General features: G+C 44.9%; 1 protein-coding gene across 3 annotated transcripts in view; it reads right to left on the bottom strand.

The window, feature by feature from the left end:
- Nucleotides 1–27,015, bottom strand: part of LOC123762550 (calsenilin) — a 297,559-nt gene that overhangs the window by 36,124 nt on the left and 234,420 nt on the right. Inside the window, exons 6-8 of one of the 3 annotated variants that reach the window (XM_045749062.2) lie at nt 26,510–26,593; nt 17,526–17,564; nt 2,435–2,542 (exon numbers count right to left, since the gene is read on the bottom strand). In XM_045749062.2, the coding sequence (XP_045605018.1) occupies nt 2,435–2,542; nt 17,526–17,564; nt 26,510–26,593 (231 nt within the window). The remainder of the gene's footprint in view (nt 1–2,434; nt 2,543–17,525; nt 17,565–26,509; nt 26,594–27,015) is intronic. The other 2 variants (XM_069332517.1, XM_045749065.2) reach the window with 2 other exon arrangements.

Genomic DNA, 27,015 nt, shown 5'->3' on the forward strand with positions numbered 1-27,015 from the left:
ATAATTTTTTGCCAAGGCTTTACTACCCCCCATTGTGCAGAGGAGCTATATTTACAGCGAGGGGGAGGAGTGCTCAAACATTCCTGGTGCTTCAAACTTATCCCAAAGGTGAGAACTGGAGCGACAATCAATAGTTAATTCTTTTTCTGTGGTGCTTCGAGGCGTCTCGTGGTGGGCAGTGTGTGCTCTCTTGGCAAGTGTGTGCTCTCTTGGCTAGTGTGTGCTCTCTTGGCTAGTGTGTGCTCTCACTGTGGTGACAAGTATGGTGAGAGGTGGGGGGAAGTATGCTGGGCATCAGGACGTATACCTCTCTCCCACACCCCCTCGCTCCCTCTCCTATCACCTCCTTCCCCCTCTCCTGACCCTTCCCTCAGACCTCCCCCTTACATCACCTCCCTCCCCTCTCTCTCTCTTTCCCTATCTCTCTACATGACCTAGTCTTCTACCTCTCCCCTCACCCCCCTTAACCTTACATAACCTCTTACCCCCTCTCACACCATCCCCCCCCTTCCCCCGAACACCCTCCTCTCCCCCGGACCCCAGGTGTCGTGACAGGGCAGGTAACATGCTGTTAATATCCCGGCCGACACTATTAAGGGGCTGACTTAGTAACCTGATGTTGACACGACTCCTGCTGAGAATTCCCCTTGTCCGGGTACAGGAAGCCTGTGTCCTAGGTTTATCAAAGTCCATCCAGGGCCAACTAAAACATAAGATAAGCACAAATATAAGCAAATATAAGGCAAGACTGCAAACCAGTATGACTATATAGCATTTAAAATCAATATGAGATAGACTAAGAGCTGGGATATGAGACAGACTAAGAACTGGGATATGCCGTCTGGAAAATACTGAAATATTGGGAAATTTCTGAGGATGGAAAATGATGGACTCTGTCAGCAAGAAATGTCAGAAGGCCGAGAAGAAGTTCGTATCGCCTGCAAGAGACAATGGAAGGGAGCACATCATCAGCCAGTGGGTCCATGTGTATTTTTTCTGATGAAAACAAAAAAGCCTTGGAAAAAAATTGTGGGAGTGCCGGAGAGAAGAGACCCACAACAGCTACTAGACATCCAAAACAGCTAAAAGAGATCCACAACAGCTATAAGTGATCCACAACAGCTACAAGATATCCACAACAGCTACAAGATATCTACAACAGCTACAAGAGATGCACAACAGCTAAAACATATTCATAACAGCTACAAGATACACAAGAGTTACAAGAGATCCACAACAGCTACAAAACAGCCCCCAACAAGCTCTGATGAAATAATAAGAGAAGGTCGTAACATGTAAATCCCTCTGTTAACTAAGGCTGCGGGGAGGACAGATGGCTCTGAACAGCCTGTCCTCACGTTTAATAGACCGCGATTCTGACGCACTCGGTCAATCAAAAAGCCTCGTAGTGCTTCGTTCATAAGAGTAAACCAAGCCGCCATAACTGAGGAGAGATGCACAGGTTTCGTAAGAGGGCACTTAAAGTGCCTGATGATCCCTGGTGTAGGTGTGGCGAGACCCCAGACAGGCTGACAGACAGGAGGCTCCGTACCGCCACACTCCGGCGTCGACCTCACCCATTCTTTGTGTGGTATTAGCGGAGGTAATCAGGGGGGAGACTCTGATATAATATTTCCCGCTGTCAGGGACAGGAAGCCTGTTAGGCTTACATAGGTCACCCATTGACCTCGCCCAGGATGCAACCCAGGACTTGCCACGCTCCAAGGTATCTATGTCCTGCTAGGGTAAACAGAGGTGCCAGGTACAGAGGCCCAACTATTTCTGTCCAGCCTGGGGATAGCACCCGGGTGCTTTGATTGTGAGCCAAGGACGTAGACCGTAGGAATTTCCTACGAAACCCCCCATCATGGATTCAGTGTAGGACGACTCCTGTTTGACACGCCAGGGGGTAAACTGCGTCCTCCTTAGCTGCCAGATTGTCCGACGGACCCCACTCCACGCAAGAGGCTCCTATACAAGCAGGAGAGTCAAACTATGGCAGAGGGGGGGGGGGGCATTTGTAGGACGAGTGAGAGAACACCTCCTTGGAGAGTGCATCGAGGCGAGTAGGTACACACACGCACACTCACACACACAAAAAAAACACATATATTTCAAAGATATATATTTCACCATGATAAGATAAAATAAAATAATCTCAGCGAGATCACACATACCTGGATCAATATCATAGGAGTAATTAGTTTTTTGTTTATAAAACAGTATTTATTAGGTATGCAAAGCGCTTGTAAGCGTTTTTAGAACGATCACAGCACATCAGAACTAGCAAATTTGCTTTATAAAAGCTAATTTTACGGTGCATTAAATAGGCTGTGGTCAACAGGGCGCAGGGGCGACAATCAGGTGTGTTTAATCAGGTAAACGTGAAGGTTTAAGTACCTGGTAGAGACGGCAGTAGGGAGGGCCAACTCACCTGCATACAGGACTGGATAAACTCGTCGATCGTGACAACACCGTCGCCATTAAGGTCGAGCTTTTTGAAAAGGCGCTCGACGTGTTCCCGCGTCTGCTTGTCCTCGACCTGCGGGGAAAGAGAGGGGCGGGTGAGAGAGGTGGGAGAGAGGGGCGGGTGAGAGAGGTGGGAGAGAGGGGCGGGTGAGAGAGGTGGGAGAGAGGGGCGGGTGAGAGTGGTGGGAGGGGCGGGTGAGAGTGGTGGGAGAGCGGGGCGGGTGAGAGTGGTGGGAGAGAGGGCCGGGTGAGAGAGGTAGGAGAGAGGGGCCGGGAGAGAGTGGTGGCAGAACACTGGCCATCCTCAGGGCACAGAGGTCAGTAGGCTCCTGGGTAAAGTGACTCAAGGTCTACATGACCCACAAGAGTTCTTTATCAAGGGTGAATGAAATTAGCTTACTGGCAAACCTGCAGGTATAGTTTAAGCCTAAATACAGCTCAAGACTGAAGTAAACTTTCAGTGCATATACACTGAAACGTAAGGTTTACCTCTCGGTGTATGTACATGTATGGTTCACCTCTCAACGTATATTAAGTTGATCGTGACATGATTAAGTTTTGTGACATGATTCGAGAAGCGGGTTTGTAAATAACATAGAAAAGAATAAGGCAAAATAATAATACAATATAAATAATAACAATATTCTGCAATTTCAACATATTTGTTCATGAAAGTGTTTACATTTTTGAACAAGACTGCAAAGTATAAGTGAATAAAGGACGAGGAGAGAATAATGAGTTGCAAATACACCGAGCCTAGCGAGACACATAGGCTGTACAAATTATTTATTTTCGAAAGCCACTGCGCAGATTTTTAAGGTGCGATGTTTTCGTTTCGAGTTATAATGTTTTGTTGCAATTTTTTTAAATTAATTTTTGAAGCTTTAAGTTCTACTTCTATATTAAGTCAGATGAGGATAAAGTTAGGTGTAGTCAAGAGACTACTTCCATCTTTAGGCTATTAGGTATTAGACTACCCAATAGCCTAATAGGTATTACGCTACCTAGGACTAGAAGTTCCTTAGTGGTTGGTGGATGTGTGTACTCACCTAGTTGTGCTTGCGGGGGTTGAGCTCTGGCTCTTTGGTCCCGCCGTGTGTGTGTGTGTTTAGGGAGATGCTGAAGAATGGGTGTGAGTTGGTGACTGCTGAAGAGTAGGGCGTGGCTGCTGGGTGCTGGAGAGTGGTTAAGGAACGTTGAAGTGTAGAAGAGTGGGTGTGGTGGAGAGTGCTGAAGTGTGTAGACCGCTAGTGGCTGCTCAAGAGTACACGAGAGTGTGTGTGTGTGTGTGTGTGTTTGGTGCATAAGAAAAGGTGCTTTAGCTAATTAATTGTGTGAGAGAATGTGTAACTTTGCTTAAGGACGGAGGGGGGCCTTGTTAAGATGTACGCTCAGATTATCATAAACTTAATTTTCTCGGTAAACGCAGAGACCAAGGGAAGGGCTTCGTTAACAGCAAGATGTTGTTTGCATTGTGCAAGAGGGTGATGGAGAGGTGAGAGGGAGAAGTAAGGAGGAGATGTGAGAGGGAGAGAAGAGGGGGAGGTAAGGGAGGTAGGAGAGGGGAGGGGGAAGCCATTTGGGAAAATAATGGGGAAAAGAGGCGGGATAGAGAGTAATGGGGAAATAGGTCATAGTGATGCACGAGTTTAGTGTAATGAAACCCCACGAGGGTGTGCTCACCTATTTCTACCTTCATGATCGAGCTCCACCTCTTGGTTCCCGCCTATCAGGCCACCGTCGGTGGTCTATAATGCAATGACTACCAACTTGATTATACATCCCATCTGCTACGGAAATTCTTCAAGGAATTGGCGTCTGTCTTCTTGTCTAGTTCAACACATCTGTCTATGAAGCTGCTCTCTGTGTCCTCTCATCTGATTTTTACTCTTTCTCAACCTTTTTTTCCTAGCCAGTTCCCGAAGAAGTTAATGTTTTCATCATGCCTTTTCCCGACCTATTTTTCTGTATATTTTATCGTGCCTCGTCTCTCTCTCTCTCTCTTATAGCACAACTAGTTCGTAATTTCTTCCATCTTTCATCGTACACCATCCTACCTTGACGCGGGAACAAGAGAACAACCTTCCTTTGTGTTTCTTGAACTGGGACTTCATGCCGGAGCTGCATTCTCTTCGAGTGGTCTCTCGTACATGGTAAGCACAGCTCTAAATGTATCTTTATCAAGATCCAAGATAGCTGTACTAATATTCTTTAGTATCGTATATGTCCTTAACATTATCCTGCTTTTGTGTTTCTTCAGCGTAATGTTTAGCGTTATACCTACTCCTATGTCTAGTTGATTCTGGGACATGGTTCCCCTTTGTTGTGTACCATCCTTTAAGCCTCCTGTTTCCTGTTCATAATCTCATTACCTTGCATTTACTAGCATTACAGTCTAATAACCATTTATCTGACTAACTTGTTAGCATGTTACAGTGTTTCTGTTGTATTATGCAACCCTCGTCTGTTCAGTTCTACCCATTAAGTTTGCATCGGCAAATTTCGACAGGTATTACTTAACCCTTATCGTTAAGTTATACTTCGCAATTTGTTGGGTAATATTTCAGCATGGGTTCTATAGTATGTTCTCTGTTTTTTTTCCACTTCTGCTTCTTATTTATGAGTGTTGGCACTGCCAATTGAACCATGGTTTGCAATTTTCAGCGCTGCCCTTTGTCTCTTAGATATAAATATCTTGGCGGGCTCTCTGCTTATAATAATAATAATTTATTTAGGAACAGTACATACATAGTTGCAGCGTTACAGTACAAACATTGTGTTAGAGTTAAAGATAGAGGTAGTACATACAATACCTAAAGCCACTAGTACGCATAGCGTTTAGGACAAAACTTCGGGCTGACTTCTCCTGACTCGCTGTAATACAGTCTCCAGATATTTTGCTATTCTCGTGTAGTCACATTTTTTGCTGGCCGTTCACCCTTTTCTGGCTTCCACACCTTCCTGTCTTTCAGTTTTGTTATGCAGTTGAAGACTAGTGTGTACTCACCAAGTTGTGCTTGTGGGGGTTGAGCTCTGGCTCTTTGGTCCCGCCTCTCAACTGTCAATCAACTGGTGTACAGATTCCTGAGCCTACTGGGCTCTATCATATCTACATCTGAAACTGTGTATGGAGTCAGCCTCCACCACATCACTGCTTAATGCATTCCACCTGTTAACTACTCTGACACTGAACAAGTTCTTTCTAACGTCCCTGTGGCTGATGTGGGCACTCCGTTTCCACCTGTGTCCCCTTGTTCGCGTACCACCAGTGTTAAACAGTTTATCTTTATCTACCCTGTCAATTCCTCTGTAGGTAATGATCATGTTTCCCCTTACTCTTCTGTCTTATGTGTGTGTGCGCGTGAGTGAGTGAGTGCGTGTGTGTGAGTGTGTGTGTGCGTGCGTGCGTTCGCGCGCGCATAGTATGGAATAGGTGTATAAGTATTAATTAGGCCATGTGAATTGATTATATATACCTATGTTGAGTGTACTGGAAAAAGTAAACGGTTTACACTCATTCCACATAGTCAGAGGGACAGGTGTGGAGAAGGATGGAAGAGGCCCTTTTCCCTCTGGGGGAGGAGGCTGAAGGGGGAGTCTCGGTGAAGCGAAGGGAAGGGTAAAGGGTAAAGGGAAATGGTAATGGAGGTGGTGACAGAGTTTCTTACTGAAACCTCTTTTCTCTCCGGGGGTTGAGGGCGATAATAGTTAAGTACCCCTTTCCTCTCTGGAAGGGGAGAGGGGTATCACAGTGAAGCCCCCTTCCCCTCAGGTGGGAGAGGGGTATCACAGTGGAGCCCCCTTCCCCTCTGCCAACACACCAAGAGCTTTAACTAGATTAGACACTCCAGCGGGGCTTCCCAACAACGTAGGTGCCCCTTCACTGCTCGACGGTCATAACATAGTGCCCCCTTCACTAGCTGTGCCATTAACACTATGGTGCACTACCACAGACGTGACTGGCCACAAGGGGGTAGAGGAGTCCGTGGAGAGGATCGCTCTCAAGTGGGAGCCACTGACGGGGCCACCCGGCAGGTGTTGATACCACTCCTGCACATCAAACTGGGACTCATGAAACACTTTATCGCAGCTCTGGTTAAAGAATCTACAGCCTTCCTTCAAGAAATAAATAAATAAATAAATAAATAAATAAATAAATAAATAATATAACTTCAAAATATGAATACCCCGGTGCCAATAGCAAAGACTGAGGGGGGAATAATAGACATTTCCTATACATTTCAGGCAATCACAATTAATAGATAATACCACTTGCGACCCACCTTGAGGTTACCTTGAGGTGCTTCCGGGGCTTAGTGTCCCCGCGGCCCGGTCGTCGACCAGGCCTCCTGGTTGCTGGACTGATCAACTAGGCTGTTAGACGCGGCTGCTCGCAGCCTGACGTATGAGTCACAGCCTGGTTTATCAGGCACAACAGTTGTGATATTGTCAAATGTTGTTCATCACACGAGGATTATATTTCCGTTATTATTATTAACTCTTAGTCCTCTTCCTCCTCCTCCTCCTGTATTTATTCTCCTACCTTCTCCTGCCCGTCCTCCCCAGCACGCCCTCCCTCCTCCAGAGGGCGCCCACAGGCCCAGCACGCCCTCCCTCCTCCAGAGGGCGCCCACAGGCCCAGCACGCCCTCCCTCCTCCAGAGGGCGCCCACAGGCCCAGCACGCCCTCCCTCCTCCAGAGGGCGCCCACAGGCCCAGCGTGACAGTTACTACACATAAAAGGCAAAGCCGTGTTCCCTTCCCCGCCTCCCTCACACATTCATCAACCTCCTCACTATTTTGGCCTTTTTTCTTAATACTTAACTAAAGTGTATTAGTTATTGATATTACGGTGCAGCATGTGTCGTCATAACACCTGCCCTCACTCATCACCACAACACCTGCCCTCACTCATCACCACAACACCTCCCCTCACTCATCACCACAACACCTCCCCTCACTCATCACCACAACACCTGCCCTCACTCATCACCACAACACCTCCCCTCACTCATCACCACAACACCTCCCCTCACTCATCACCACAACACCTGCCCTCACTCATCACCACAACACAACACCTCCCCTCACTCATCACCACAACACCTGCCCTCACTCATCACCACAACACCTCCCCTCACTCATCACCACAACACCTGCCCTCACTCATCACCACAACACCTCCCCTCACTCATCACCACAACACCTCCCCTCACTCATCACCACAACACCTCCCCTTACTCATCAACACAACACCTCCCCTCACTCATCACCACAACACCTGCCCTCACTCATCACCACAACACAACACCTCCCCTCACTCATCACCCACCTCCTCACTCATCACCACAACACATCACCTCCCCTCACTCATCACCACAACACCTCCCCTCACTCTTCACCACAACACAACACCTCCCCTTACTCATCACCACAACACCTTCCCTCACTCATCACCACAACACATCACCTCCCCTCACTCATCACCACAACACCTCCCCTCACTCATCACCACAACACAACACCTTCCCTCACTCATCACCCCAACACAACACCTTCCCTCACTCATCACCACAACACCTCCCCACACTCATCACCACAACACAAGACCTTCCCTAACAGTCTGGTATAACGTATCACCTACACTCTGCTCCCTTTGCGAAACATGACAAAAGTGCACAACCACCCCACCTTGCCCCTCAGGCAGCCAAGCCTCCCCTCGTGCGCTGCTGGGGAACAATATCACTTCCCCTCTTTACACCAGATGATATATATCACATTTTCCCCTCACATGTTGCAAATATACAGAATAGCAATTCCTCTCAACTTACTATTAAATTAAGTGAATGTTTACCAATTATAGAAACACCTTCGTCGACTCTCTCTCTCTCTCTCTCTCTCTCTCTCTCTCTCTCTCTGTCTGTCTGTCTGTCTGTCTGTCTGTCTGTCTGTCTGTCTGTCTGTCTCTCTCTCTCTCTCTCTCTCTCTCTCTCTCTCTCTCTCTCTCTCTCTTTCTTTCTCTCTCTCTCTCTTTCTTTCTCTCTCTCTCTCTCTCCTGTCTCTCTCTCTCTCTCTATTTCTCTGATCTTGTGGTCCCGGGTTCGATCCCGGGCGCACGGGCTGCTTCCTGGTGTGTGTGTGTGTGTGTGTGTGTGTGTGTGTGTGTGTGTGTGTGTGTGTGTGTGTGTGTGTGTGTGTGTGTGTGTGGTGTGGGGGGAAAAATAGTAGTAGTAGTAGAAACAGTTGATTGACAGTTGAGAGGCGGGCCGAAAGAGCAGAGCTCAACTAGGTGAGCTCAACTAGGTGAATACAATTAGGTAAATACACACACGCACACACACACACACACACACACATATACACACACACTCATATCAAGAGGATAACATCAGCGGCGTATGCCAGGTTGGCTAACATAAGAAAGGCCTTTAGAAACTTGTGTAAGGAATCTTTCAGAACATTATATACCACATATGTAAGACCAATCCTGGAGTATGCGGCTCCAGCATGGAGTCCATATCTAGTCAAGCATAAGACTAAACTGAAAAAGGTTCAAAGGTTTGCCACCAGACTAGTACCCGAGCTGAGAGGTATGAGCTACTAGGAGAGGCTACGGGAATTAAACCTCACTTCGCTGGAAGGCAGAAGAGTTAGGGGGGACATGATCACCACATTCAAGATTCTCAAGGGAATTGATAGGGTAGATAAAGACAGGCTATTTAACACAAGGGGCACACACACTAGGGGACACAGGTGGAAAGTTAATACCCAAATGAGCCACAGGGACGGATAGAAAGAACTTTTTCAGTGTCAGAGTAGTTAATAAATGGAATGCATTAGGAAGTGATGTGGTGGAGGCTGACTCCATACACAGTTTCAAATGTAGATATGATAGAGTCCCAGTAGGCTCAGTAACCTGTACACCAGTTGATTGACAGTTGAGATGCGGAACCAAAGAGCCAGAGCTCAACTCCCGCAAGCACAACTAGTGAGTACACAAGGATTCCCTATAAAGTATTCGGAAGAATAATAAGTAAAAGACTAGTTACACATTTAAAGAGAATTAGGTATGTAAACAAACATCAACATAGCGTTAGGGAAGAGAATAATGCCTGACGAACCTACTGTTGTTCTGTGATAGAGTCACAGAACTTTATCATAGTTCTATGACCGGCTACACCCGGGTCTGCGGAGCAGCGGTGACCGCGCCAGCCACTGAAGAGGCAGACTCGGCGTCAACTCCTGGAGGAGCTTTTCGCGCATGGGCCATACCACGTTGAGAACTAACGAGTCGATCCTGCACTGTACAAATAGTAAATAAACAACCTACTTCGCAAGGATGGTACTCAAATAAGTGAGACAAGAGCCGGAGCCCCGGAGTTGGAACTCCATCACCTGACCATCTCCCCTCTTCCCCACTACTCCCCATTTCCCATCATTCATCGTGGGTGCCCCATCTACTCCCCAGAGAACAAAATCTGCCTTATTCAATTCTTGGCGCTCTCACTCATCTTGATTGATTGGCATTGGCACTAGAGACCCAGGAGGGAGGGAGGGATAGGTAGGGAGGGAGGGAAGGAGAGTGGAGAGATAGGGATGGAGGCAGAGTGGGAGGGAGCAGAAGGGAGAGAGGGGGGTTTTGGGAGTGAAAGGAGAGAGAGAGAGAGAGAGAGAGAGAGAGAGAGAGAGAGAGAGAGAGAGAGAGAGAGAGAGAGAGAGAGAGAGAGAGAGAGAGAGAGAGAGAGAGAGAGAAGAGAGATGACTGCTCATCAAGATGTTTGCTAATATCTAAGCCTCCCTGGCATCAAGGTGTTTACATGTGAGTGTAAGGCTGTACATGAGTGAGCCAGTGATGGGGTTCTCTCCCAAGCTCGAGGAGGTTCTAAACTTCACCGAGATTTGTTCCATTCACTTCCCCGTCTCCCCAAAAGTTTAGAAAGTTTGTATCAGGCTTCAGAAATGTTTGCACAAGCCTAATCTGCATTTCCCCAAAATGCTCACCGAAAATTTGAGCTTGAATCTATCAAACTTTCATTATGAGTAGAAAAGCCGATAACCACAATTTGCATCGAAACTTTATCCATCACAAGCTTTTATATGCTTTTAGCCAGGTTATCAATAATGTTTATGAAAGCTCTTTTTTTTTTACAGATCATAAAGTTTATCTTATTGTGATGTTTCTTTTGGATAGTTTTCATTGTTGTCATGTGAGTGCAGCGTTTTTGAGGGCGAGCGTGAGTTACCGGAGCTGTGCTTATGATCCCATTGTGGCTATTGTAGACCTCTCCGTGTCCCAGTGTCCCTTGTGTGTACTCACCTAGCTGTGATAGGTAAATAAAAATAGTAAAATAGGGCCGAAAGTGCCGAGCTCAACCCCGCAAGCACAAATAGGTGCGTACACACACACACACACACACACACACACACACACATGTGTGTGGAGAAGATTGTGCGAAGAAAGCTAGTGGAACATCTGGAGCGAAAGAACTTTGTAACACAGCATCAACATGGATTCAGGGATGGCAGGTCCTGCCTCACAGGGTTACTTGAATTCTATGACCAGGCAACAAAAATAAGGCAAGAAAGAGAAGGGTGGGCAGACTGCATATTTTTGGATTGTCAGAAAGCCTTTGACACAGTGCCACACAAGAGGTTAGTGAAAAACTGGAGATGCAGGCTGGAGTGAAAGGGAAGGTACTCCGTTGGATACAGGAGTACCTAAGTAACAGGAGACAACGAGTCAGTGTGAGGGGTGAGGTCTCAGATTGGCGAGACGTTACGAGTGGAGTACCGCAGGGGTCAGTCCTTGGACCTATACTGTTTCTGATATATGTAAATGATCTTCCAGAGGGTATAGAATCGTTTCTCTCAATGTTTGCCGATGATGCAAAAATTATGAGGAGGATTGAAACTGAGGACGATAGTAGGAGGCTACAAGATGACCTAGACAGACTGAGTGAATGGTCCAACAAATGGCTGTTGAAGTTCAACCCGAGTAAATGCAAAGTAATGAAACTAGGTGGTGGAAATAGGAGGCCAAACACAGGATACAGAATAGGAGATGAAGTACTTAATGAAACGAACAGAGAGAAAGATCTAGGAGTTGATATCACACCAAACCTGTCTCCTGAAGCCCACATAAAAAGAATAACGTCTGCGGCATATGCGAGGCTGGCTAACATCAGAACAGCGTTCAGGAACCTGTGTAAGGAATCATTCAGAATCTTGTACACCACATATGTAAGACCAATCCTGGAGTATGCGGCCCCAGCATGGAGCCCGTACCTTGTCAAGCACAAGACGAAGCTGGAAAAAGTCCAAAGGTATGCCACTAGACTAGTCCCAGAACTAAGAGGCATGAGTTACGAGGAAAGGCTGCGGGAAATGCACCTTACGACACTGGAAGACAGAAGAGTAAGGGGAGACATGATCACAACCTACAAAATCCTCAGAGGAATCGACCGGGTAAACAAAGATAAACTATTCAACACTGGTGGGACGCGAACAAGGGGACACAGGTGGAAACTGAGTACTCACATGAGCCACAGAGACGTTAGAAGGAACTTTTTTAGTGTCAGAGTAGTTAACGGATGGAATGCATTAGGCAGTGATGTGGTGGAGGCTGACTCCATACACAGTTTTAAATGTAGATATGATAGAGCCCAGTAGGCTCAGGAATCTGTACACCAGTTGATTGACAGTTGAGAGGCGGGACCAAAGAGCCAAAGCTCAACCCCCGCAAGCACAAATAGGTGAGTACAAATAGGTGAGTACACACACACACACGGCCAGAGCTCAATCCCCGCAGTCACAATTAGGTAAGTACATTTACCGTATCTTTACCAAACTATAATTCTAAACAATTTACCCAAAAACAAACGATAATTCGACATACATCCCATTAATATATCCTTAGCACAGTGGCCTACGTCCTCAAATCACTCCCCGAGCTGGACAGAAACGGTTGCCTTATGTTTCACCTGATGCCTCTGTTCACCTAACAGAAAATATGTATTTTTTGGGGAGTTAGATAACTGTTGTGGGTTGCATCCTGGGCAAGATCAGCAGCTGTCCTACGGGGACCCCGATATAAAGGCCTGGTGCCCCATGACAACAGCATTAACACTACTACTACAATGGCGAAGGTAAACAGGTGCACAAGTTCTTTCACAATATTCATGATACCCTAAGTACCCCTAGAGCTCCCAGGAGGAGGTACGTGAGAAAGAGCTCTGATGGTGGCCCTCTGTAGAGCAGAGAGCCGAGAGGCAGCAGAGGGAGTAGGACAAAAGAGCTCCACGCTTTTATTGTGCAGTATCTATAAATATGTCTCTGTTCACAGCAGCGTCCAGCTCTGGAACAAGGCAGAGCCATAACAAGTCGAGTAACCTGGCCACATTAATGACCTGGGACCAGATTCACGAAAGCACTTACGCACCTGTACATCTTTTCTCAATCTTTGGCGGCTTTGTTTCCAATTATTAAACAGTTCATGAGCCCCGAAGCACCAGGAGGCTGTTTATAACAATAACAACAGTTGAATGGCAAGTTTTCATGCTTTTAAACTGTTAAATAAATGTAACCAAAGCCGTCAAAGATTGAGGAAGGATGTACACGTTCGTAAGTGCTTTCGTGAATCTGGCCCCTGACCTGGTGTTGTATCTGATACCACTGTCATTCATATCCATGTGAGTCACAGAGTCACAGGGTACCATCTTTGGAGGGTGCTAGAACCATGCAGTGTCAGGGGGTGTCTCGGAACCAGTTCTAAGTCCAGTTGGATAACACCCCGAAAGGTCCAGGGTTCGATTCCCGCGACAGGACAAAGGCGTTTTGGCAACGTTTCGTTTGGGCCTTGTTCCACCTAATAGTAAACTGGTACCCAGAAGAGCGCCGCGTGTTGTGGGCTTCATACTGGGGAAGACACACAGTAGCTGCCCCACATGGAGTCTAATAACGTTCACGGGCAGGCTGTTCCCACACATGGAACAGGTGTATACGGTGAACCATATTGGCCACACACACACTTCACACTTATGTAAGTCATTCATACTCCCCAAACACACTTAAGTCTCGCTTCCCCCAAGCAACATTACATTTGTATTCCAAATATGTCGTTTGAGATAATTTAAACAATAACTGGTAACCAATTACTTTTCAGTGAAATTACTTCCAAATCTTAACAGCTAATTATTATTCAGGAGGATTATATATAAAAAAAAAATCAAAATATTAATGTAAAAAAACTAGTTTTTGGCGGCCTTCGAGAGGCTCAGACAAGGCCTCACAGTGTCCGAAAGGCCGAGCGCTTACTTAGACTGTAGCGATAATTAGTCCTGATGACCAAACTACACCTCAGGAGATGGAGAGACCACGACGTTTCGGTCCGTCCAGGACCATTATCAAGTCCTTCCTCACACAGGACTTCATCATGGTCCATCATGGTCCGAAACGTCGTCGTCTCTCCATCTGCTGATGTGTGTGTGCTTGGGTCTTCATATCTTCAGCCACGTTATTGTAACTCATCATCTGTATAATTTGTCCTGTAAGTTACAGAGACATTCAGGCGATTTCACTTGACTTAACTAAAGTCTGCATCAGAAATAAACTTGTCTCCAAGACTATTACTGAAGACAAGGGCACACACACTATTTTTTATTGAACAAATACTATATTTAAAATAATAATAATAATAATAATAATAAAGACGATATTAATGATAATTAATGTACTGGCATAATCCTTACCTCACCTAAATAGGAATTCTTAGCATCATTAATTTGGAAAAAGTAAAAAAGTCACATGCTAAAAAAAAAGATGCACATGAATAGTGTTAAAAAATATATTAGAAAAGGATTAGAAATTCTGGTTCAAAAAGCATATATATATTGAAATTTGACCAATGAGTTTATGATCCACTGAGTGTGGGGAACGAGCACAATATATAGATAGTTTATGAGACAAACAGGAAGAATTATATATATATATATATATATATATATATATATATATATATATATATATATATATATATATATATATATATATTGAGCCACGTTACCTAACAAGCCGAATTTTTCTGAAATATTATATTTCTCCCCCAAAATTTCTGATGTGTGTCGAAATGGGAGGTAAAGTTAGAGGGTGAAATATGTGTTTGTGGAAGTCGAGTCTAAATCGACAGGGTGCTGGCGACCAAGGACAGGCAAAGAAAGCGGAGATGAAAAGAGAAAGATGAAAGGTAAAGGGGAAACGGGTAAAAGGAAGGGGGGTAGAAAATAGTAGAGGAAGAAGAGAAAGAACCGACAAGAGAATACAGTGAAGCGGGAATAGAAACAAGAGCCAGAGTGATGAAACACTTTCAGGAAAACAAGAAAATAGAAGGTAAAAGTTGCGATGAAAATAGCAGAGAGGTAACACAGAAGAACAGAGCGAGAGAGAGAGAGAGAGAGAGAAACAGAAGATGGGGAATAGGAAGGCATAGTAAAAAATGAGGGAATTATAAACCAGAAGATATACAGGTAAATATAAGAAAAAAGAATATTTAAGATAAGTTGGGAAGAAAGCTAAAGAAGGAAGAAGATAAAACTGAAGATTACGAACCATCTCCGTGGAAAGATGCAACACACACACATAAAATACAATTACCAGTGAAAAAAGTTGTGATGAACAAAAACAAACTCGGAAATCAAAGGCGAGAAAACAATACGAAGAAAATGGAAATGAGACAAGACAGAGAAAACTGACAAAATCAAGCCTAACTTAACTAAAATTGGATCAGAGACGCGCAGAAAAGTTACTGAAGAATAGGAACGTCAGAGTACAAATAATGAAGGGCGAGTTTAATACACAAATATTACCTTTGTTTCTTGTTGGGAAGTGTGTTTATTTTTCTGTAACTAAACGGTGTAGTCCAATATTTTATTTTGTATTTGTAATTCACTGTGAGTACTCTCGTATCTTGTAATTGTATCCACATACGAATAATAATAATAATAATCATATTAAATTCAAAGCTACATACACGCCTGTTTTACACACGTGACACCGCTCCTGTGAGCATTTCAGAGAATAGACAGAGCTGAGTGGGTAGTAGACCGTAGACAGTTAGTGAACATGCTAAACAACAGGAAGGAAGGAAGACCCATGACAAGACATGGGAGGACATGCCAGTAACAAGGGCATGATGCATCAGGCCATCAGCTCAAGCCGACAGCACTCAGTCATATAATTACATGTTAACTCCTTAGGGGTTAATTAACCAGTAAATATACATCATTCCCTTAAATGTGACTCTTAAGGTAAGGTAGCTAAGAGCCCGCGGCTTGTCCTGGGGCCTCCCTCGTGTCCATAATGTGACCAATCAGCAGATTAGGGGAAGATAATGAAGGAACTACAAAGACCGGACAGGAAACTCGATTGTGAGAATAATAACACGAAAATTATCACGTCATGCCTAAGTTGCCAGAGGAGGCTATAGAAGAAGCCTCATCCCCGAGATGAATTTAATTAATAATAATAATGAAAAAAGAGATAAGTGCAGTTACTAATCTAATCTATATTACGTCATTCACTGAATAAGGAAATAATTTTGCTGTTGGTATGAGTTTATTTCTCGAAAGAGATAAAAAACGTTATTGAAAATGTTAAAAAGAGTTTATATTTCCCGTTATTGTCAAGAAAGTTGAACAACTAAGGTCATGCTGAATATTTAAGCCAGGGGGGGGGGGGGAAGAGGGGACGGGGGGAAAATAATTGTTGATACTTACAACTTAAATATCTTCATTAACGCATACTAAATCAAATTAAATTTATATATGGGCTAAAATATATAGATAGAGGAGGAAATAACCATACTGAATACATTCTAATAATAGTCGTTGGCTCTCAATCATAATAATAGTTGTAATCTGCTTATTATAATAACAATCCTAGCCTACTTGACTAATAATAGTCCGAGGCTACTACTACTACTAATAAGCTGAGGCTACTAATTATTATAATAGTCCTAGCCTAGTAATTGCAATAGCAGTCCTAGGCTACAAATTATAATAATAGACCTAGCTTATTAATTATAATTATAGTCCTAGGCAATGCCCAACCACTTGAACTGGACGGTAGAGCGACGGTCTCGCTTCACGCAGATCGGCGTTCAATCCCCGACCGTCCAAGTGGTTGGGCACCATTCCTCCCCCCCTCCGTCTCATCCCAAATCCTTATCATCCTGACCCCTTCCAAGTGCTACAAAGTCGCAATGGCTTAGCCCTTTCCCCTGATAATTGTCATTCCCTTCCCTAGGCTACAAATAATATGAACACTATCAATAATTGTAATAAAACATTAATAATAATAATTATAATCACTTTCTATCTAGTAGAAACCACGATAAAGAATCGGACTTTCACCCCGTGTACTGCCAAGTATTACTAGTTTGGCTAGTACTACTACTACTGTTGTTCAATATTACTACTCCTACTGACAAAGCTTCCACTAGAACCACTATGATTATAAATACTACTTTTCCTGAATGCCGCACAAACTCTTACTGCTATTTCCGCGACCCCGCCTAGCCTCCTCCTCTCTAACAGTGCTGTTAATTAAAAAAAATAGAGTTCAAATTACTCTAGTTGTTCCTCGTATTATACACAACTGTTGGTACTAGTCAATCCACCCTATTGATATTAGTCAAACTACCATTACACACCACTGATACTGGTCAAACTACCACTACACACTGCTAGTTAATTTCCTCGTAAATTCTCAGGCACTTGAATAAAAATAAATTAGCCATACCAGAAAAAACACTTAAAAGTTAGTATTAAAATCCAACGCAGGAAATACATTGTCATAATATGAGAAAACACGCATGCAGAAATAAAAATAAAAACTCTATTAAAAACAATAAATATTTAAAAAAAAAACTGGCTTATTATGGAGATTATTTTTTTAGGGAAATATAAACTAATATAAAAGAGATTATTGGAACTATATAAAAAGGGCTGATGGGAGGACGCCGAGAGGTACTCGGCCGCGGGCGCCGGAAGGGGGAGGACCTACCCCTGCTCGGGACACCTCTTCTAGCACGTCGTCAGCGTCCTGAAACGACCAGAACATCTCAACATCTCACGAGAAGAGGCAGTCCTCCTCAGGAAAACATTGTCAACAACCAATACAGCCGCTCGTTGAAAGTTTTGTACTGTGATGATATCCACAACAAATTAAAATTATCGGGGGAGAAATATATATGTTATAATCCAGGTCGGCCGGCAAGATATACAAATACTCTAAATTCGGAGTAAAAATAAAAATATATTGGTATTTTTCCTGCTGAAACTTTTATACTATAAATATAATGAAATCAATATTGAACCTCCTGTTGATAAAAAAACAAACAATATTGGGAAAATCAGGCATGGCTTCCTGGGGTTGGTGCGTGCAGATATCAAACACAGAATGGATTTGCAGACAGGTATATACAGCTAAACAGGTATATACAGCTAGACAGGTATATATATTCAGCTAGAGGTACATATATACGTGAGTTTATACAAACGAAGATTTGAGGACTGTCAGAGGGCGTCTCAGAACCTATTTACGACGTACAACATGCGTACATTTGGCGGGTAAATCATACGTCTGGCAGGCAAACCATACTTGTATGACATAAATCATATGTCCAAAACGCAAACAACTGATCTGACAAATACATCAAGTCTTGCAAAAAAAATTATGCGTCGCGGATAAATCTTACATCTTGCAGGGAAAATCATACATTCGGCAGATAAGTCATACACATGACCGGAAAAATCATGCAATTTGGCAGTACATTCGTACGTCCGGCAGACATCTCGTGCGTCAGGCGGGTGAATCCTAAGTACGACACGTTGGTCTAAAAGGATTGATGTTAAAGGCAGATCATATGTGAATCTGGCACACCACACACACACACACACCCACACGCCAGTTGAGAGGCGGGACCAAAGAGCCAGAGCTCAACCCCCGCAAGCACAATTAAGTGAGTACCCCCCCCCCCCACACACACACTGTTGGTGTGAAATGGATGGTGTGGATGGTGAAAGGCTGTTGGTCCAGACGGGATCTCGCCATGGGTATTGAAAGAATGTGCAGAGACACTTTGCTTGCCACTCTCCATATTGAATAGTAGGTCACTGGAGACGGGAAACCTACCAGAAATATGGAAGACGGCTAATGTGGTCCCAATATACAAAAAGGGTGACAGACAAGAGGCACTGAACTACAGGCCAGTGTCCTTGACTTGTATACCATGCAAGGTGATGGAGAAGATCGTGAGAAAAAACCTAGTAACACATCTGGAGAGAAGGGACTTCGTGACAAATCTCCAACATGGGTTCAGGGAGGGTAAATCTTGCCTTACAGGCTTAATAGAATTCTACGATCAGGTGACAAAGATTAAGCAAGAAAGAGAAGGCTGGGCGGACTGCATTTTCTTGGACTGTCGGAAAGCCTTTGACACAGTACCCCACAAGAGGCTGGTACATAAGCTGGAGAGATAGGCAGGAGTGACTGGTAAGGTGCTCCAGTGGATAAGGAAGTACCTAAGCAATAGGAAGCAGAGAGTTACAGTGAGGGGTGAGACCTCAGATTGGCGTGAAATCACCAGTGGAGTCCCACAGGGCTCTGTACTCGGTCCGATCCTGTTTCTGATATACGTAAATGATCTCCCGGAGGGTATAGACTCATTCCTCTCAATGTTTGCTGACGATGCCAAAATTATGAGAAGGATTAAGACAGAGGAGGACTGCTTGAGGCTTCAAGAAGACCTAGACAAATTGAAGGAATGGTCGAACAAGTGGTTGTTAGAGTTTAACCCAAGCAAATGTAATGTAATGAAGATAGGTGTAGGGAGCAGGAGACCAGATACAAGGTATCATTTGGGAGATGAAATTCTTCAAGAGTCAGAGAGAAAGACTTGGGGGATGATATCACGCCAGACCTGTCCCCTGAAGCCCATATCAAGAGTATAACATCAGCAGCATACGCCAGGTTGGCCAACATTAGAACGGCATTTAGAAACTTGTATAAGGAATCATTCAGAACTTTGTATACCACATATGTCAGATCAATCCTGAAGTATGCAGCTCCAGCATGGAGTCCATATCTAGTCAACCATAAGACTAAACTGGAGAAGGTTCAAAGGTTTGCCACCAGACTAGTACCCGAGCTGAGAGGTATGAGCTACGAGGAGAGAGTACGGGAGTTAAATCTCACGTCGCTGGAAGACGGAAGAGTTAGGGAGGACATGATCATCACATACAAGATTCTCAAAGGAATTGATAGGGTAGATAAAGACAGGCTATTTAACACAAGGGGCACACGCACTAGGGGACACAGGTGGAAATTGAGTGCTCAAATGAGCCACACAGATATTGGAAAGAACTTTTTTAGTGTCAGAGTAGTTGACAAATGGAATGCATTAGGAAGTGATGTGGTGGAGGCAGACTCCATACACAGTTTCAAGTGTAGATATGATAGAGCCCAATAGGCTCAGGAACCTGTACACCTGTTGATTGACGGTTGAGAGGCGGGACCAAAGAGCCAGAGCTCAACCCCGCAAGCACAAATAGGTGAGTACACCCACACACACCCCGCCCCACATACACACACACACACCCCCCACACACACCCACACACACCCACCCCCCCCCCACACACACACACCCCCCACCCACCCACACACACACCCCCCCTCCCCCCACACACACACACCACCCACCCACACACACCCACACACACCCACCCACCCACACACACACTCCCCCCCCCACACACCCACACACCCCCCCCCCCACACACACACCCCCCACACACACCCACCCACCCACCCACACCCACACCCCACCCCCCCCCCCACACACACACTCAGGAACAGTACACAAGGAGGCCATAACAATAACTCGGCCACCAGCTCGCCCTGCCATTCCCTGCTCAATAACCCCAACAGTAAGGCCAGGCCTCGCCCTCTGGGTGATATATCCAACACAGCGGGTCCTCCACGGCGTGATACACACCCTGTGTCCCCGTGTCCCTGTGTCCCCGTGTCCCTGTGTCCCCGTGTCCTCGCAACACTGGCTGGGGATTCCTCCAGCCTCATTCTCTCTTGCTGCTCGCATCATGACGTGCAGGGAATTGTTTACTGTGCTCAGTAAACACACACACACACACACACACACACACACACACACACACACACACACACACACACACACACACACACACACACACACACACTGACCTTAATGTTAGTTTTAATGGTAGGTTGTGATTAGTCATTTTTTTATTGTGTAGATTAAGGGATTTTATAACCCAAAAAATGTAGCACTAGTGCTTGAGAAAATATGATTGGAAGCCAATCCGTTATTTCAAAAGTCAGACACTATTCCTGTTTCAGTAATAATACCTTCACTGTCATTACTCATGCCCTTCCTTCAACACTTCTTACTATTCCATCAGTAGGTCATACTACCCTCTTCAACGGTTCATACTTCCACATAAATAGTTCTGACTAACACATCAACCTCATTAATAGTTCATACTACCCCTTCGCCCTCACTACAGGGCATCGGAAACCAATAGAGAAGGTGTGTGCGTGTGTGTGTGTGTGTGTGTGTGTGTGTGTGTGTGTGTGTGTGTGTGTGTGTGTGTGTGTGTGTGTGTGTGTGTGTGTGTGTCTGTGTGTGTTTGTGTGTGTGTGTGTGTGTGTGTGTGTGTGTGTGTGTGTGTGTGTGTGTGTGTGTGTGTGTGTGTGTGTGTGTGTGTGTGTGTGTGTGTGTGTGTGTGTCTGTGTGTGTGTGTGTGTACTCTCACCTATTTGTATTCATTTAGTTTTAGTTTTGAGGGATGAGCTACGGCTCTTGGGTTCTGCCTCTAAGTCCTTAATCGAAAGATGTTAAGGATCCAAAGCAATTGGGCTCTGTTATATCTACATTTCATTTAAAATTGGAATTGGAATTAAAATTAAAACATAAAAGTGTGCATAGAGCCTCCCTCCACCACTTCACTTCTTATCGCACTCAAATTTGTTCATTATTCTTACAAAATGGTTTGTCCTTGACTGCCACGTCTATATCCCTGAGTATATTGTATGTGGTAATCATGTCTCCCCTATTTCGTATATATCTCTTCGTAACACATACTTCTCAGCTCTGACTCAGAGGAAACGATGTGTGGTCGGTTCTTCTTGCTCGTGGTCTTCTGCCCAAGTGTGCTTGCATTTACTGATAGACATAAATATAAGTAAGATACGATTTTGAGTCTTGAATGGCGGTGCGCGCCAGTGTGGTGTAGCGGGCCAGCGACCGCAGGATAAACCCCACACCAACACCACCACCTCGTCAAGGACCATCAAACACTGACAATTGGCCGAGATAGAAAGTCTCGATTCACCGAGTCAGTGTTCGGTTTTGAAGATTCATTTACTGACAATTTATTTACTGAGTGAAATGTTCGGTCCCTAACCGGGTTAAGCTTATTGATTGAAAATTATATGAGTGAGAAAGTTACCAAAGAAAATTGGAAATGGATTTTGAAAACGTTTTCTTTTAGTTTCAAAGGAGGAACTATACGAGCTATACTCTTCAGTGTAAACTGTATGCCATGAATGTGCCCGAGGAGCCCCCATCTTTAGTGGCCTCGACGGGAACGGGAAGCCGGCGGCTTGTCAGAGGACCCTTTTTGTTCGCGAGAATTTCCTGCAATACGTCGAGCCATCACAGCAGCAAGTGGACGATTCTCAACAAAAGAGTGGTGGCGCAGTGGTAAAGCATACCCAGCGCTTCGCGAGTGCTTTGGCCTGGGTTCGTATCCTGCCCAGGGAGGATTGACTGGGCACCAATCCTTAACTGTAGCCTCTGTTCACCCAGCAGCGAATAGGCTGTTAAACGATTTGGCGGGTTCGTATTCCGGGGAAAATATTAGGATTAAGGACCTGCCCGAAACTCTATGCGTGCTAATGGCTGTACAAGAATGAAAGAACTCTTGTATATAGAAATAATAATAAAAAAAACAAAAAACAATTTAGACTTGCATGAGTAAACATGCAAATCCCCACCGCAGGGAGGCTGAGCCGCGGACAACACTCCACCCTGACACCCACACTACACCCTGACACCCACACCCCACCCTGACACCCACACTACACCCTGACACCCACACCCCACCCTGACACCCACACTACACCCTGACACCCACACACTCCACCCTGACACCCACACTACACCCTGACACCCACACCCCACCCTGACACCCACACTACACCCTGACACCCACACACTCCACCCTGACACCCACACTACACCCTGACACCCACACCCCACCCTGACACCCACACTACACCCTGACACCCACACCCCACCCTGACACCCACACACTCCACCCTGACACCCACACACTCCACCCTGACACCCACACTACACCCTGACACCCACACACCACCCTGACACCAAGGACCACACGTGTCAGAGGACATGTGCCTTAAAACCAGTAGTCATCAAAGGTGTTATTACAATGCTGTGGCTCCGGCCTCCTGCCTGCATATGCCACTGGGATGTTCCCTGCAACTCTCGCCCTAATGCCAATACTTCTCAAAGGCGTTATTACGGTGCAGCTTCCCAAGCCTTTCCCCCCCCTCACCCACCCACCCATATGCTACCGGGAAGTGTGTGTTTAATAGCAGGAAAGCTGCTTTAAGAGCATAATAATCTGGATTTTCAAGCTTCAGTATTTTATCTTGCCGTGTAATGGTAAGTGCAGTTTAGCTGAGAGAACTAGGTGGTTGACCAGCTCATTATAACAGGTGGATAATGAGCTTCTTTAGCATTATTCACTGTTAAAGTAGTTCATTAACCAGTGGTCCACATTTCTTACGTTCGCGGTCCGCGAAGGATATTAAAATGTCACTTTATTTTAGCTGATGAGCCGTGACGAGGACGTGGGTGTGATGAGCAGGGTGTTATAAGGGCTCACAAGGGTTATGTTCATGAGTTGATTTATTCATTTACTGGAGTAGATTAAGTAGACTTTTTTTGTTAGCTGATCAATCGGAGCCTCGATTGATCGGATTCCAGAGGTGCCTCTGGAACCCATAATATATATATATATATATATATATATATATATATATATATATATATATATATATATATATATATATATATATATATATATATATATATAAATTGAAAAATCGAAAAATCACTGACCTTGACAGCAGTACAAAAACAAGCGGGTTTGTGTACTCAGCTATATGGCTTACGGGATATGAGCTCCAGCTCCTGGGCTCGGCCATTGTCGTTCTTGCCCTTGAAGGTGTGAATGGAAGATGCTTCCATGGCCTCTCATTCACTTGTTTAATCACCCGGACTGCATATGAGTATTTTCTTACATATCTCTGACATTTATGTTTTCACTTTAGTATCTTATATGTTGTGATCATGTTTCTTGTGCATCTTTAGGAGTCGTCAGATCGAGTTCCCATAAACCGTTCCCGTATCTATGAAACTTATGAATGAGGCGGATGAGTGAAGCTGGTGAGTGAATCTGATGATTGAAGCTGGTGAGTGAATCTGATGATTGAAGCTGGTGAGTGAATCTGATGATTGAAGCTGGTGAATGAAGCTGGTGAGTAAAGCCAAGGGTAAAACTGATGTATTGGGAAGAGTCCTCACGTGGGCCAGAGTATCTCTCAGGAAGGAAACAAAGGGTGACAGTGAGAGTAGAGACACCAGAGTGGAGAGAGAGAGAGGTTATGAGTGGAGTACCACAAGGGGTCGGTTCTAGGGCCCGTCCTGTTTTCTAATATACGTCAATGACCTGACAGAGGAAATTGACTCCCTCATATCAATGTTTACAGATGATGCAAAACTAATGAGACGAGTCAGGTCTGGGATATAGATTGTGAGGCATTGCAAACGGAATTGAACACACTCCAGAAGTGGTCTGAAAAATGGATACCAGAATATAACTCAGCCAAATGCAAGGTTATAAGGACTAGAATAGAAGTACGAAGACCAGAACAGCAGTATAGGATGAAGGGAAGACAGATTCTTCAATCAGAAAATGAGAAAGATCTGGGAGTGGATATAACCCCAAATCTGATGGCAGTTGCTCACATTTAGCAGAATAACAACAACTGCTTATGGCGTACTGACCAACATCCGAGTATCCTTCAGAAACTTGGACAAGGGGGGGGGGGGCTTTTCGGGTCCTGTAACAGCGAAGGTGAGACTCACTCTTGAATATGCATCAGCAGCATGGAACCTTTACTTGAAAAAAAACCAAGGAGAAACTTGAAAAAGACTCAGAGCGAGACTCGTTCCTGAGATAAAGGGATTGAACTATGAGGAAAGACAGAGAATTGGCCCTTCCCACACTAGAGGAAAAGAGAAATAGGTGGGGACATGATAACAATATGTAAGATCCTAAGGGAAATTGACGAAGTAGACAAAGCAACATTACTTAAAGCTAGGAACACAAGAACGAGGGGTCATGGATGGGCACGTGACACACAAATGAGTCAAAGAGACGTGAGAAAGAACTTTTTTGTGTTAAGAGCTGTTAATAAGTGGAAAAGGTTAGACGCAGAAGACGTTGAAGTTAATTAGAGTCAAAGTTTTATATATAAATTATGATAAAAACACGTGAAATGCTCCATTTCATTAATCTAAGAAGAAGACGACATTTCAAAAGACATTTCATTAATCTAAGAAGAAGCAGAAGACGTTGAAGTTAATTAGAGTCAAAGTTTTATATATAAATTATGATAAAAACACGTGAAATGCTCCATTTCATTAATCTAAGAACGTTTATCAGCCGCGCTATGATCCTAGGTCGACCCTGCTAGCACATCTAGGTGAGTACACACACACACACACACATATATATATTACAGAGGCAGGGCTTGTCAGCTATTGGTCGACCCTACACACATCAAGGTAAATACATATAAATACACATATACGGTTGTACCTAGAATCACACACATAGAAACAAGCACACTAGAGGAAAAAAATTACACACAAAAATACATACATTGAGAAAAACATATAAGCTTTAAAATACAGGCAAACACACACACGAAAACATGTTAGTAGACTGAGTGTTTGATGACAGCAACAAGTAGACGTGTGTGTTTGTGTGTGTATGTTTGTGTGTGTTTGGAAGTGTGTGTGTGTGTGTTTGTGTGTGTTTGGACGTGGGTGTGCTTGTGTGTGTGTTTGAACGAGTGTTCTCACTTATGGAAACGGGACTGAGATCAACAGTAGAAATAATCAAGATAAAAAATAGCTGACGAACGAGAGAGAGAGAGAGAGAGAGAGAGAGAGAGAGAGAGAGAGAGAGAGAGAGAGAGAGAGAGAGAGAGAGAGAGAGAGAGAGAGAGAGAGCGGTAGCATCCAAGACAACAACAATAATCACGTAAAAACCACACTAACAACAACAACAACAAAACTCAGGGAAGAGTACAATTGTAACAAGAAGCAGAGAAGAACGAGAAGAAAAAGAAGGAGAAGAAGACCACCACCAACAACAACAATAACAAGAAGAAAAAAGAAGGAAAAGGGAAGAAGATACAGATGTGGGAGAGGCGTGGGCAAAGTAGAAGGAAGGAGTGAGAGAAAGAAAGAGGGAGGAAGAGAAGGGTGGAGGAAAAGATAAAAAAGAATAGAGAGAGAGAGAGAGAGAGAGAGAGAGAGAGAGAGAGAGAGAGAGAGAGAGAGAGAGAGAGAGAGAGAGAGAGAGAGAGAGAGAGAGAGAGAGAGAGAGACAGAGAGACAGAGAGAGAGAGAGAGAGAGAGAGAGAGAGAGAGAGAGAGAGAGAGAGAGAGAGAGAGAGAGAGAGAGAGAGAGAGACAGAGAGACAGAGAGAGAGAGAGAGAGAGAGAGAGAGAGAGAGAGAGAGAGAGAGAGAGAGAGAGAGAGAGAGAGAGAGAGAGAGAGAGAGAGAGAGAGAGAGAGAGAGAGACAGAGACAGAGAGAGGCGAGGTAGGGGTCCGACAGGTACATACCGAGGAGTGAGCTGCCGTGTGCTCAGTGAGTGCAGAAGGGCTCAGCGACACGGTGACGAAGGAGGACAGGTCCCGCTGCAGGCGCTGCAAGTAACCACACGTCAGCACCTCCGCACGGGGCCACAGCACCGGCAGGAGCGGAGTAGGACTCCGGCAGGAGGCCCAGTAGAGGCACCAGGACAGGAAGCACAGAAACACGGGGGAACAATCCCCTGAGCACAGAGACAGGAAGCCTGGAGTGTGTGTGGCTACCAGGCGCCAGCAAGGGCCAGGAGTGAGGATGAGAGCAGGCGGAGGCCAGCAGCAGCAGCAGCAGCAGCAGCAGCAGCAGCAGCAGTGTGATCAAGTACAGGGTACAGTAGGAGGTGAGCGCCCCCTGGGGGCCTGCCACAGCAACTGCAGTCAAGACGAAGCAAGACTTCGACAAGGAGGAGGAAGAACTGGAGTAGGAAGAGGAGGAGGAGGATGAGGAGGCATCTTCCTTCAGTGGTTGAGAGGAGGACTTA

The sequence above is a fragment of the Procambarus clarkii genome, chromosome 27 (genome assembly GCF_040958095.1).
Source record: "Procambarus clarkii isolate CNS0578487 chromosome 27, FALCON_Pclarkii_2.0, whole genome shotgun sequence".
Classification (NCBI taxonomy): Eukaryota; Metazoa; Arthropoda; class Malacostraca; order Decapoda; family Cambaridae; genus Procambarus; species Procambarus clarkii.